Source organism: Radiomyces spectabilis (assembly GCF_025331425.1).
Source record: "Radiomyces spectabilis strain NRRL 2753 chromosome Unknown BYT42scaffold_4, whole genome shotgun sequence".
Classification (NCBI taxonomy): Eukaryota; Fungi; Mucoromycota; class Mucoromycetes; order Mucorales; family Radiomycetaceae; genus Radiomyces; species Radiomyces spectabilis.
The window spans coordinates 722,845-736,942 of NW_026251929.1; the positions used below are offsets into that span (position 1 = coordinate 722,845).

The 14,098-nt window shown below is 44.8% G+C and overlaps 1 protein-coding gene across 1 annotated transcript; it reads left to right on the forward strand.

Moving 5' to 3' along the window:
• Positions 1-234: 234 nt before the first annotated feature.
• BYT42DRAFT_612143 (uncharacterized protein) lies at positions 235-12,344 on the forward strand (the record flags this gene model as incomplete). Its single annotated transcript, XM_051571587.1, has 36 exons — positions 235-331; positions 417-494; positions 584-696; positions 797-1,126; positions 1,199-1,297; positions 1,376-1,444; positions 1,514-1,663; positions 1,732-2,041; positions 2,105-2,217; positions 2,283-2,393; positions 2,468-3,069; positions 3,135-6,483; positions 6,564-6,680; positions 6,774-7,010; positions 7,079-7,252; positions 7,331-7,613; positions 7,684-7,752; positions 7,820-7,982; positions 8,044-8,243; positions 8,313-8,433; positions 8,504-8,666; positions 8,731-8,814; positions 8,875-8,982; positions 9,044-9,240; positions 9,306-9,507; positions 9,572-9,778; positions 9,839-10,102; positions 10,163-10,379; positions 10,433-10,571; positions 10,640-10,786; positions 10,859-10,925; positions 11,002-11,152; positions 11,218-11,327; positions 11,402-11,629; positions 11,706-11,779; positions 11,846-12,344. The coding sequence occupies 36 exons, from the start codon at positions 235-237 to the stop codon at positions 12,342-12,344; spliced, it is 9,642 nt and encodes a 3,213-aa protein (XP_051425128.1).
• Positions 12,345-14,098: the final 1,754 nt, after the last annotated feature.

Here is a 14,098-nt window from a genome sequence, read left to right on the forward strand (position 1 = left end):
TAATACTCAGAGTAGTGCAATAGTGTTGATTTGTATCTTACGTAGGCTGTCATTATACTATGCTGATCAAAAAAGTCTGTGTCCTCGAAAGTGCGATAATTTCAACATGATGTCATTGGCAGAATTTGGAGAGCGCATGAAATTTTCCAGCGTCCAATTTAACGCGCGCTTGTGCTCAGTCTTTCCTTGTTTCTTTCCTCATATTGTTCACTGGTTTAAACAGCAGAGAACAACATGTTGGAATCACTCGTATCCACTTTACTGAATAGGTTCCTTGGAGCCTATGTCTCCAACTTGAACTATAACCAACTTCAAATCGGCATATGGTCAGGTACACCACGACCTCAATTTCACGCGAGTGTATATTGTCTAGCAATAAAAGACGCAATTAACCCACGGCATTTGGAATGACCTAGGCGAGGTGGTTCTACGTAATCTAAAACTGAAACGCGAAGCCCTCGATAAGCTGAATCTTCCCGTGGATGTTTTGGAAGGTTCGTTTTTCTTATGTTTGACGACATTTTTATGCTACACGGGATCGCCAAGACGGACCTTAACTTTAACCATTGATTTCCTTGTTCAGGTTATTTGGGCGAGTTGACGCTCAATATCCCATGGTCCAACTTGAAAGGCAAGCCAGTCATGGTGGATATCAAGGATGTCTATGTCCTTGCCGTGCCGAGAAATGAGTCCACCGTGAGTTAAAAACCGAGAACGCCGTCATGCCCAATGGCGCCTAGGAAGTCATGGGTCAAGCAAGTCAAAACAGAATTAACGTGGTTTTATGCTGAATTAGATGACGACCGAGGAATTGCAACAGAGACAATACGAAGCGAAAATGCGAAAGCTCGCGAATGCCGAACTTGTGGATCGTGGCCGAGCGGTTGAACCTACCGATAACACCAAGGACGCCCAAAACGAGACCTTTGTAAACCAGCTCGTAACCAAGATTCTCAACAACTTGCAGTTTTCCATTACCAATATTCATATTCGTTACGAAGACGATGTATCGGCCCCCGGTCATCGATTTGCAGCCGGTATTACGTTGAGCGAATTATCGGCGATTTCTACAGACGAGAACTGGATTCCTCAGACCATCGGAGACGCCGTCAACACGATTCATAAGGTAATATCAGTGGACATGCAAACATACCAACACGATAAAGAACAATTTCTCACATATACGGATATTCTATAGTTGGCTACACTCGAATCACTGTCGGTGTACTGGAACACCGATACACGATCTCTGTCTCAGCTGTCGCCAGAAGAAGCACACAAAACGTTCATGGAATTGGTAATGAGAGGGCATACATAAGATTGATTTACTCGGATCTAAAACTGACTTCCACGCTGAAATGATCCATCGATCCAGATCGCCACCAAATCCAACATTCCGTCTGAACATCAGTATATTCTAAAGCCTGTGTCTGGAACGGGAAGAGTATGTTTTATCTTTTTTTTTTTAAAATGGTTTCTTCAGGAGAACATCATGGCTTACGGTGGATGCTAGGTTAAAATGAACAAGAAATTCGGATCGGATGTACCAAAGGGAGACGTGACCATGTTGTTTGATGAGCTCGCTTTTGTTATTGATGATGAGCAGTATCGGGATGCCATCTTGATGATTGATTTATTCCATTCCTACTTGAAAAAGCAAAAGGTGAGGGTTCCATTGCCATTTCATATTGTCGCGCGGCAACTAAGCTTTTACGTCTTTACGCTGGCTAGTATCAACATCTGCACCCACCGCGTGCGGTGAAGCCAAAACAAGATCCTCGTGCCTATTTTCAATTTGCGGCAAGAGCCGTTTTATCGGAAATTCAAGAGAGAAACCATCGATGGACGTGGGATCACTTTAAAGAAAGAAGAGACAATCGCCGATCGTACCTTGAATGCTATGTGGCGGAGAAATTGGGCCGTGCCACCCCGGATCAGCAGGATCGCTTGAATGAACTCGAACACAAACTTAGCTTTGAAGATATTCGTTTCTATCGGAGCCTCGCCAAAAGTCGTCTCAAACGCGAGAAAGCCATATTAGGTAAGCGCGAAAAGTTTATCGCATCCACAAGGTATCTAACGTCGATCCTTTTTCCTTTTTTAGCGGCCGAGGAAGAGCGTAAGAAAAAGGAAGCTGCAGCCAATGCTTCCAATAAAGGCTGGCTCAGCTCTTGGTGGTACGGTTCAGGGGCAACGACACCAGGCGAACAAGATTCAGTGAGTGTTATCAATGAATACGGAAAATGACGACTGATCCATTAATTCACTTGACAATACCACAGGACGAGGACAGCTTGGTGGTGACCGAAGAGCAGAAACAAGAGTTTTACGATGCCATTGAATACGACGAGGATAAAGTGGCCTTGGCTGAATCTATTGATCTTGCAAAAGATGTAAGTCATTTGTATTTGTCCTCTGCTTATCAATTTTATTTGTTTTGCTTACATGCTACTTGGTATTCGCAAAGACCATCATGCTTGCGTTGCGTATGACGCTTAACAAAGGCTCGTTCACTGTTAAAAGAAAACCGCATAGCGAAAATCCTGTAGAACTTGTGTCGCTTGTTTTCGATACCGTCATGCTAGGCGCTATTCGGTACGTGGAATCCTTCAAAGCGACGGCAGCACTCGGTGATCTGCGACTGTACGATGGTGTAACGCAAAGCTCGCAGTACCGCCAATTAATTGGCGTCAAACAAAAGGAAGAGAATTCAGACAAACGATCGAGCGTGGATCAGCAGATCTTCAAATTCTCCAACATGAACAACCCCTTTTTCTCGGTGGTGTTTGAGCATATGCCGTTGGATGGGCGTGCCGATAACGCGGTGGCACTCACCATGCGCAATATTGATATCGTATACAATCCAGTGATCATTCGCGAGATATTGGAATTTTTCCGGCCACCGGAAACCAGCGCAGACAGCGTCAATGCATTGATCGAAGTCGCCGGCGATACCTTTGAAGACATCAAAAATCAAACGCGAAGCACCCTCGAATTTGCGCTGGAACGTCACACCACCCTGGATCTTCGCGTAGACATGGATGCCCCTGTTATTGTTATTCCAGAAGAGTATGCATATCAATTACATTGGCTCGCTTAGCCGGGAATGAATTCTTACTAATATCCTATATTAGCTGCACGTCTTCAAGTTCGCGTGGCATTGTACTCGATGCGGGTCACATCAATGTGGAGAGCAACTTGGCCGATCCTCAAGCGGTGGAACAGATGAAAGCCAAGAAGAATACGGAGTACACTAGTGAAGACTATGTTCACTTGCGGTCCATGATGTATGACAAGTTTACTGTTCATCTGACCCAAACCAAGATTTTGGTGGGCGATTCCGTCAAGACGTGCTTGGAGCAAGTGCGATCGCCCAAACCTGAATACAACTATTTGCACTTGGTGGAGCGCATCGATATGACATTTTTGGTGGAAATGTGTATCCTGCGGAAATCCAATGATTTGGCCCGATTCCGCGTTTCCGGACATCTTCCGTTACTGGCGGTGAATTTCTCGGATACCAAATACCGAAGCATCATGCAGCTCCCCAAACTGATCGACGACTCTGGGCTTTTCGCCGATGCGCAGGAGAGCGTTGACAACGAGGAGAAAGACGCATTGAACGTGCCTGGAAGTGATCGACGCATGAGCTTCATGAATACCCGGCTTTGGGAACAAGCCGAACGTGAATTGTTTCTGGATACCGACAGCGAACAGACTGAATCGAACGTGGATGACGACGAAACGACTACTCAGTCACTGACCGAGACGGCCGATACCGAGATTTCATCGCAGCCAGCTACCACGTCTTCTCGAAGCACCAAGGCAAACAAACAGCGATCCAGTGATCTTCAACGCATTTTTGAGCTTAGCTTCAAAGTAGATCAAGTGACCGCAACAGTCCGCGAAGCCCGCAGAAGATGGGATCGGTCAGAGGATGGGCCTTTGGAAATCGCATTGTGTGACTTGTCCTTGCAACACTTGTCGCTTGATTACTGTCTTCGACCGCACGATATGACCGTGAATCTGGCTCTGAAATCCTTGGATGTCGTCGATCGAATGGAACATGGCAACGAATTCAAGTACCTAGTGACATCTGACGTTGAAGTGTTGCACAGCGAGGATCAGGACGTCGACGACGTTCAACAGAAAGATCTGGTCAATGTCGAATATATTCGAGTGGATTCCGATCATCATGCTTACATTGAAAAGTATAAGGGGATCGATCAGACCGCCAAAGTCACCTTGTCCACATTGAACTTTATCGTCACCCGCAGCTCCGTGTTGACGCTTTACAATTTCGTCCTGAATACTTTTGTCGACCAAGAAACACCGTCATCGTCTGCCATGGCACCGAAACGAGCATCAGGAGCCAATTTATTATCGGCGGATAACAAAGACAAGCCACCGCAGGACCGTCGACGATCGTCAGCGGCTTATTTACCAGCCGTCTTGCAACCGCAGCCCCAATCCAGTAGCAGTATTCACGTTCGTCTGTTGCTCGACAGTGTCAACTTTGTTCTTAACAACGACGGGATCCGTTTGGCGACTGGAGAATTGTCGCATGGTGATCTTACCACGCTCATGGCGAATGGCAAAATGAAATTGGCGGCCAAGTTTGCCAACTTTAGTTTGACCGACGATCTGGGCCATGGCCAGGGATCGAAAGACGCTCAAACCCGATATACCAATCAGTTATTGACTATCCAAGGTGAAGAACTGATTGACTTTTCGTATGAATCTTTCCTAAAGGACGATCATGATTACCCGGGATACGATCAATCGCTGTTCTTGAGGATGGGATCGGCGCAACTCACGTTCCTGGAACGGCCGGTGATTCAGTTACTCGAATTTCTGAGCAAGTTTGCTGCTATGAAAGAGTTCTACGATCGCGCACGCGAAGCAGCTTTGCAATCAGCACAACAACTGCAGCAATCGGTTTCCAAGCTTCACTTTGACATTATCATCAAAACTCCCGTAGTCCTGTTTCCAGAAATGCACGAACATCCATCTGACGTGGTGGTAGCTCACCTGGGCGAGATTTGGGCGTCCAACTCGTTTGTGGATGAAGATGGCGATTGTATTAGCATGATCCAGGCCGGTATTCGAGCCATCAGTCTCACCTCCAAATTCTACGTCACCTCCAAAGATTCCGACCGGGCTCGACTGCAGACCCTCCCGATTGTGGATGACATCGACCTTATCTTTGACATTAAAAGACCTCAAGATGACGCCGTGATGAAACGACCCGAACTGGATGTCAAGGGAAAAATTAAGGACGTTTCCATGAGACTCACGGAGCGTCAGTACGTTTTCCTGATGGATGCCATCAACATGGTCTCCCGCATTGTCTCCCCCACCGAAGTAACCGAGGCACCGTCACCGTCCGTCCGTGGCCCTACTTCTCAGTCCACTCTGGAATCAAACGATCAGCGTGCGGCAACGGCCAGCAACGAAACCGAATCGACCAATCAAGATGGGGAGGAGGCAGTAGGAAACTTGCCGCCGCGAATTCACCTGGATTTCCATGTGCAAACCATTTGTCTGGAAGTGTATAAAGGTAACGAAGACCAGAACGAATTGCAAACCCCGGCAAGTTTGGCGCGTATTGCTCTGAACGATTCGTCCTTGCAGCTTGACATGCTGAAAAATGACACCATGAAACTCAACTTGCAAACCGTATCATTGACCCTTGATGATACACGTCCCAATATCAAGAGCAAGTTTAAAGAGATCATGCCTGCCATGGACAATGGTCACCAATTCGAGCTGCAAATGGATATTTCCAAACCGGATCCGAACCGTCACGCCATCGCATTGATCACCATCAACGACCCTAAAGTGATCTTGTCACTCGATCACACGTTTATGCTGAGTACGTTTGCCATGAAACCGTTCACGAATCGGGCCTTACCGTCGTCCTCGAACCAACCATCGGATCAATCTACCCCACCTCCAGCTGGCAACGAAGGATCCATGGAGATTTCATTCCGCTTAAATGTCATTAATGCCGATTTTGTATTGCTCGCCAATCCCGATGCCAGTGATTCCGAAGCGGTGGTTCTGTCAGCGGAACAAGTGATGATTTCCCAGCAAACGGTGACAGCGATTGTGGTCAAACAGATGGGCATGTTCCTTTGTCGTATGGATACGCGTAAAATGTCGACATTACGTTTTATACAGCCGTTTGATATCTCGCTGTCAATGAATAACAACATGGGTACCGGGGACCAGCAAACCAACCAATCGATGGAACTAGAAATGGATGTGGATGCCTTGGTGCTGCGTCTGTCCTATCGTGATGTGATGCTCATCACCGATATTTTCAACAAGGCATACGAACTGTACAACGGAAGCATTGGTGCCACTACTACGGATGCGGCTTTGGATTCTTCCCCGGCATCGGCCAGTGTTCTTAAGACTGGTCTGAAAGAGCTACCTCCGGTTGTGCATGCTGCCAAACAGACACTGTCGCGTGAATCGGTAGGTTTTGCTGTTTTGCCTGTTGACAATTCCACCCTTTTTTTTCATGAATTCAGTACTAATGAGCTTTTTCGATATAGCTTCGTGCAGCGTTCCACGGTATGCAGGTGATCCTCATTGAGGATATCCATGAAATGCCCATGGTCGATATGACATTAAAACCGTTTGATGTGGACGTGACAAATTGGTCCCGATCGGTAAGCGATGAGCGCTGAATACAGCTATAACAATGTTTTTCCTTCCGAGACAAAAAGTATTCCTTTCTCACTTCTTGAGCCTGTGCGTAATAGTTGGCCGCCGATGTGTCTTTTTCAGCCTACGTAAATTATTTCAACATCAAGAACTCTCACTGGGAACCCTTGATCGAGCCATGGGATTTCAAGATTGAAGTCGCCAAGAAGAGCACACGTCCACAAGATCCACTTAATGTCAAGCTCATTTCCAACACTGCGCTGAATGTGAATGTTACGCACACCTTCCTGGAAAGTGCGCTTGCCACCGTTCATTTATGGCATAAACGAAATGATGTAAGAAGCTTACATGGGAAAGAAAAAGGTCCTTGACTGGGGTGGATGCTGATGTTGTTGTCTTATAGCTTGCATATAGCGGTGAACGTGGTACCATTGCTCCGTATAAGCTTCGCAACCGAACTGGTTATCAACTTCATCTGTGGAACTCCGGCGATCCTAACGGTGAAACCGTGATCAAAGAGCTCAATGATGGTGAAGATATGCCCTGGTGGTTCGAAGACTGGAAAAAGCGTCGCGAGGTAAAAAGGATCAAACCTGTTTTTTTTTTAATATACGCTGAGGAGGAAGTAGAAAGAAAACTTACGAAAGGTGTTTAGACTACCACAACCAGCAACAACTTGCTGAATGTTCAATTGGATGGAGCTTTGTGGGAAAGTTTGCGAAATATTCCTGTAGATACCGAAGGCGAACACATTTACGCTTTGCGTCCTGTGATCCATGATGTTCAGCATCGCGTTATCTTTGATGTCAAACTGGTCGACAATCTAAAAGTAGTGACCATTCGTTCGGCCTTGGTGATCGAAAATCGAACCCTGCTTCCTGTAGATGTCCTTCTCGTCGATGCTCGAGGGAACCCAGAACGCTCTTTCAAGAAAATCGGTACGTTGATCGCGTCAGTTACCCATATGGTGGGAACCTCAAACACTCAATTGTGCACTTTATTTCACAGCACCGGGCGAGGATTATCCTATTCCCATCGAAAAGGCATATCATAATCGTTTCAGTATTCGCCCGGATGGTAAGTGTAGAAAAAGATCGAAATGCGAGTCAGCGTAACTGACTTGTACTGGTGTTTCACAAAAAAGCGGGCTTCGGTTACCAATGGACAAACCAAACACTGCACTGGAAGGATTTTGCGCGTCCCAAGACAAGAACCAACATTGTCAAGTGTACAAGCAAGGAAAACGATATGGCTCCCTTCCTATTCCAAGTGAATGCAATTTTGGACAAGAAGAATATCTTGTTTGGGTATGTTACATGAGCGGAATAGGTCGAATAGCGCCAGGCTATTAATGCATGTTGACTGTAGACACTATCCTGTCATGTCGATCCGACTGAGCGCACCGGTGGAAATCGAAAACCTGCTACCCTATGATTTCAACTTTCGGGTGATTGATCGTACAGCTGGACAAGAATTTAGTTCTTTCCTTCGCAAAGGAGGAGTGACACCGATCCACGTTATCGAGAATGGTCACTTCCTCTTGTTAAGCGTACAAATGCCAGATACAAGTATGTCATGATGTTTCTGTTTCTTTTATTTCCATATATCACATCTAACGGGCATTGCCAATATCACAGAATATAAAGCAAGCGAATTCGCGATTATTAGTACCCGAGGATCGGATGACTTTAACGTGGAAGACTCCCTGCAATTTGAAGGGCCCAATAACACGCGATTGTCACTCCGAATTAGTGCCATGTAAGTCTTTTTGCTGAAAAAAAACATCGATCCATGTGACAGGTTATTGAATTGTAGGTCTATTTTGCAGAGATGTTCCTGATTCCGGCGGTGCGCGCAAGTACAGTATCTACTGTCCTTATGTGATCATCAATAAAACAGACAGTATGATTGCTTTCAAGGCCAAACCAGCTTGGCAGAGCGCCATGTTTCAAGGTTCGCATGACACTGTCGTCTGCCGTCCAAGTAGCAAGGTATTGTTGTATTCACGTTGCAGTAAACATCAAACTACCGGTATACTGAAACAACGTTCTTTAGGCGGAACCTTTCATGTACTCGTATCCCAAGCATGACAACCGAAACCGTTCTCTGATTCAGGTGGCCGGTTCCGAATGGAGTCAGGTAAGAAATTTCCATTTTATGTTCACGTAATTGACGACATGGTTGGTAACCGAAAAATAGCCTTTGAGTTTTGAAGCGGTAGGCAGTGTGTATGATGTGGCGATGCCGACCCCCAACAAAGCCGAAGAAGTACACGTTGGCATCAGTATTCAGGAAGGCCACGGCAAGGTAAGCACGGATCAGAAAATTTTCGTCACTCCCATGGCACACTCAAAACGCCATTCTGTAGAACAAACTATCAAAAGTCATTACGTTCACACCTCGCTTTATTCTGAGCAATCATATGGACGTCGAGATTCGATTCCGCGAACCAGAGTCACGAGTTGACCATTCGTTGGCCCCTAAGCAGAGAATCCCCTTGTATAATCTTCGTCGCATTGCTGACAAACAGCTCAGTGTCAAACTGCCCGGCATAAGTAACACCTGGTAATATTCCCTTGGCAGTAACTTTGCTATCCATCCTATATTAACCGATTTCTCGTGAATATTAGGTCGGCGCCGTTTAACATCCAGGATATCGGCAAGGTGCATGTGCGATTGGATAGTGCTGATGGTTCGACGGCCATGTTGATGAGCGTTACTACCATTCTGCAAGATGCTACTATCTTTATCCTGTTGAACAAGGAAAGCAGTGACAAATGGCCATACAAGCTTGTCAATCAGACCAAAGAAGATATGACATTTTATCAAGAAGTACGTGTGACCATTTACAATGGAACAAATGGTGACACGAACTGACATATCTACCTTTTTGTAGGATCCCGTTCTGCTGCGTGACGATTATAGTGAACCTCGAGCGCGCAGCCATCGTACGCGACGCTATCGCTTACCTGCGGGACAATCCGTAGTTTATTCCTGGGATATGCCCGCTGTGAAAGATAAGAGGATCATCTTGAATATCAATGGTCACGAACGAAGCATCAACTTGCAAGAGATCGGTAGTCAACCACCTTTCCAGCATACTGTAAGTAGACATGGGAAACAGTAGGCGAGAACATGTTGTTGACTTCGCATCACTTTATAGACTAAAAGCGGTGGTAAAGCGATCACTTCGATTGATATCCGAACCAAAGGCACTATGCAAATTCTTCAGCTGACGCCGTTTAACCAGCAACAAAGTTATTTCCGTCCATTGCCTTCTCGTTCGTCTAGCATGGCATCGATGACTACCAAAGACACCGCTGCCCGAGAAGGATTTGAAGCAATCGATGTCAAACTGGTCTTTAACTTTGTATTCCAGCTGCAGCTTTCACAGATTGGATGCTCCCTGATCAACAGGCAACTTCAGGTAAATCTTGATCTTGTCAAAACACAGTGACCTAATACTCACTTACACTTACTACGACAGGAAATTGCCTACATCACATTCAGAGGATTCGATATCAAGTTTACCGATTCCAATATGTATCAATCTGTGCGTTGGAATATCGAATGGGTGCAAATTGACAGTCAGATATACGGCACCATGTTCCCTATCCTTCTTTATCCTACGAATATGACCAAGGAAACCAACCACGAAATCTTGCCAACCTTGCAAATGGCCTTGGATAGAGTCAAGGATGATTGTAAGTACCTTATAATAATGTACCAGTTTATCATCACTGACAATGTTGTGCAGCTCATGGCGTGCTCTATTTCAAATACTTTTCCATTCTCTTGCAAGAAATGAGTGTTGAAATTGACGAAGCGTTTATTTACGCGATTATCGATTTCACGCATGTGGATGTTCCAGGCTGGAACGAACCCGCTGAGAGCAGGTAAAAAATCGTGGAGAAAAAAGATGACAGTCGATTATCCTATGTGTGTCTGATTGTTCCGTTCTTAGCGAACTCTGGGAATACACCACCGAGATTCCTGATGTAAAGCCTACCGAAGACATTGCGCAATTGTATTTTGAAGTCCTCAGTATTCAGCCGATTCGTTTCGATCTTTCCTTTTTGCGTACCGATCAAGTGAATATTGTCGATGAAAGGTATAAATCATATCCCGTTTTTATTCTGTGATGACATTTAGTGACCTCGGTACTTATGCTTTGGTACAAAAGACCTCAAGGAAGCTCTCCTTTGATGTTCTTTATCAATGTATTGACAATGGCCATTGGTAACATCAACGTAAGTAATCAATAAGCATCGGCGACAAGAAAAAAAAAAAAAAATACTCGTAATAATTCTAATATGGGTTTCACAGGCTGCTCCTATGCGATTTAATGCACTTGCTGTGGAAAATCTGAGAGCAAGCGGACCGGATCTGGCCAACCGTGTCTTTATCCATTACAGCGATCAATTCGTTTATCAAGTGCACCGAATGCTTGGTTCAGCCGATTTCTTGGGCAATCCTGGTAGGATAGGAGGAATTTTCGGTATCAACATTGCAATGAAGTGTACTCATTCCAACTATCACTAGTGGGCTTGTTTAACAATCTCAGTTCAGGTGTAGCCGAACTCTTTTATGAGCCTTGGCAAGGTCTGATTATGAGTGATCGTCCTCAAGATCTTGGCATGGGCATCGCAAGGGTAAGTGACTTTTGCACATGATGGTGATCTGTAGAGAGAAAGAGGGAGTAAGCTGACCGACTTGGGACTCTTAGGGTTTCAGCGGGTTTGTCCGCAAGAGTGTTTTCGGTGTTTCGGATAGCTTTACGAAATTTACTGGCAGCATCAGCAAAGGTCTGTCAGCTGCCACGATGGACCGCGAGTATCAAGACAAACGACGTATGACCATGGCCAGAAACAAACCGCGTCATGCCCTGGGCGGCGTGACTCAAGGTGCCAACTATTTTGCCAACAGTCTTGCTAGTGGTGTCGCCGGTCTTGTGGTAAGTATTATCAGCGTTTAGTCAAAAACTTGGTTCGCTAAACGTTTTTTTTTTTTTTTTTTTTTTTTACGATCAGACTCGACCAATTGAAGGTGCGACCAAGGAAGGTGTCGGCGGGTTCTTCTCCGGTGTAGGAAAAGGACTCATGGGGTAAGGATTGGATCTTTGATCATTCATCTCTGTATGCGACCTTTATCGCTGACGCATTTTGGATAGCGCTGTGACCAAACCTGTTGTAGGTGTGTTTGATCTCGCAAGTAATGTTTCGGAAGGTATCCGGAACACTACAACGCCTAGTGACACCAACGATATTGAGCCGATCCGTCTGCCGCGATTTATCGATCAAGATGGCATTTTAAGACCGTATTCTGCAAAAGAAGCGCAGGGTCAAAGTTGGCTCAAGGATGTGGATGGCGGCCGATATGCACAAGATGCGTATATTGCGCACTGTTACGTCCAGAGCAATGAGCGTGTGGCGCTATTATCTTCCCAACGTGTGATGTTGATCAGAACGCGGCGTTTATCGCTTGAATGGCAGGAACCATTTACGGAGATTCAAACGATCAAGTGTGAAGCGACGGGTATCGCAATTTATCTGCGAAATATGAGCCAGGAACCGTTCCTGGTGATTGCCGATAAAAAAGCGCGCGAATGGTTCTTTAAAAAAATTGAAGAAGCCGTCATCAAGTATAACGCCGCGCGATGCCTCGAATAAATCTTGTATTGTATAGATTGACCGACAGTAAATAAATACGCCTTTCAAAATATATTTGTATATCTTATATATGAAATCACTTACTACTGTAACAAACTGTGCACCCGTTTCTGGATAAGATGCCACCTGCTACTGGAGGTCATCCTCTTATGTTGAGGGGGTTACATCAGCCAAAATCCGATGCATACCTGGGCATAACCTGGGCGAGAATTTTGACGGCACTTTGGTATACTGATGATGTGCCGTTTGTCCTATGTTTAGTCTCGCTTCCACACATTGAGGAGTGGTCATGAAAAAGGATCCAGAACGGATACAGTGAAGATGAGAATTAGTTTTGGGTTTGAAGCAGCTTGTGCTTTCTTTGGCATAAAGGTAGGAGGGATGTTTCGCGCTGTTGGAGCGATGCATAGCAGTGGTTATCAATCTGTTCGTGGAGAATCGATTGCAACATCATGGATAAAGGGTGCTCCACAGGTTACCTTTTTTTTTTATAGCGGACGTTTCAATAAATGCGGGATTCAGACATTGTTCGCGCGTTCTCAGAAAGTCGGTTATTTGCGAATCACTTATTGAATACCAAATTCATGATCCGTTATCTGCTGCATACAAGTTATCAAATCGATTTAAGAATAATTGGTTGAAGTAAAGGTCTACGCGTGTCTTTCAAAAAGCTTTGCCCAGCCGAGGCTTTGGCATTACTGAGCGGTCTCACGCATACTTTCATGGATTACAAGATACTTTGTAGAAGTTACTTATCTGACGGTGACTTGAATAGTACGCAGAAAAGATATATTTATTTGATGGTATGGAATGTACAAATAAGGAGATGATAGAAAATGCGGACTATGACTAATTATTATGATGCGACCACCGGGTGAAACAGATTTGAATCAAGCGTCGGTGTGGAGACCAGGAAAACCAAAGCAGCAATCAGGTGACGATGATGGTTGATAACAAGCGATGACAGAACAAAATGGGAAAAAAAGAAGAAAATACTTACCAATCGATATTCGTATCTGCCCTTCTCATTGAGCTACAATGTGGTGATCTATTCTTTGCTTTATTTTTCGTGCCTATTATTTTTAATTTCAAGTTCTCTTTTTTCGCCTTCCTTTGTCTTTTTAATGCACTCTTCAGCAATCCAGAGGATAGATTACATAAGTGGCGATCTTTCTTTTTTAAATATCACATGAAGCCTTTATACGGTGGTCAATCATATAATCATTCGTCGCTAACGGCCTTTACCATTATTTCTTAGCTCAAAATAGAAATATACATAACTTACTTTTTTTATGCCTTCATGCCCTACATATAATATAGCAACAACGGTTGTTATCGAATTTACTAAGCAAGAAAATATGTAATGTAGTAAGGATATACTGTGATTTGAATGGAATACAGTAAATACATTTCTGTATCAATGAGATTCCTTCCTATTGACTCCTGTCACAAAGTCCTATCCCAAGAATCTAATGAAACACTCCAAGCTGAGGGAAGTCATAATATGACAACTCAAGATTAAGCTGTGACGGGACGGAACAAGAGAGATTGAGCGGCGCAAAGGATCCAAACGGAACTGGATTGATCGATACCATTTGGGTAAGAAACAGGAACGGAAGTATGGACGGACGCACATAAGCAAAACCACCATAGTCATGGCTGTTAATTCTCCACCCCGATTCTTTATATCGATACCCCTTTTTTCTCACCGAACTACAGACGCTGATGTTCATTATATTCACATTCTTATGTTC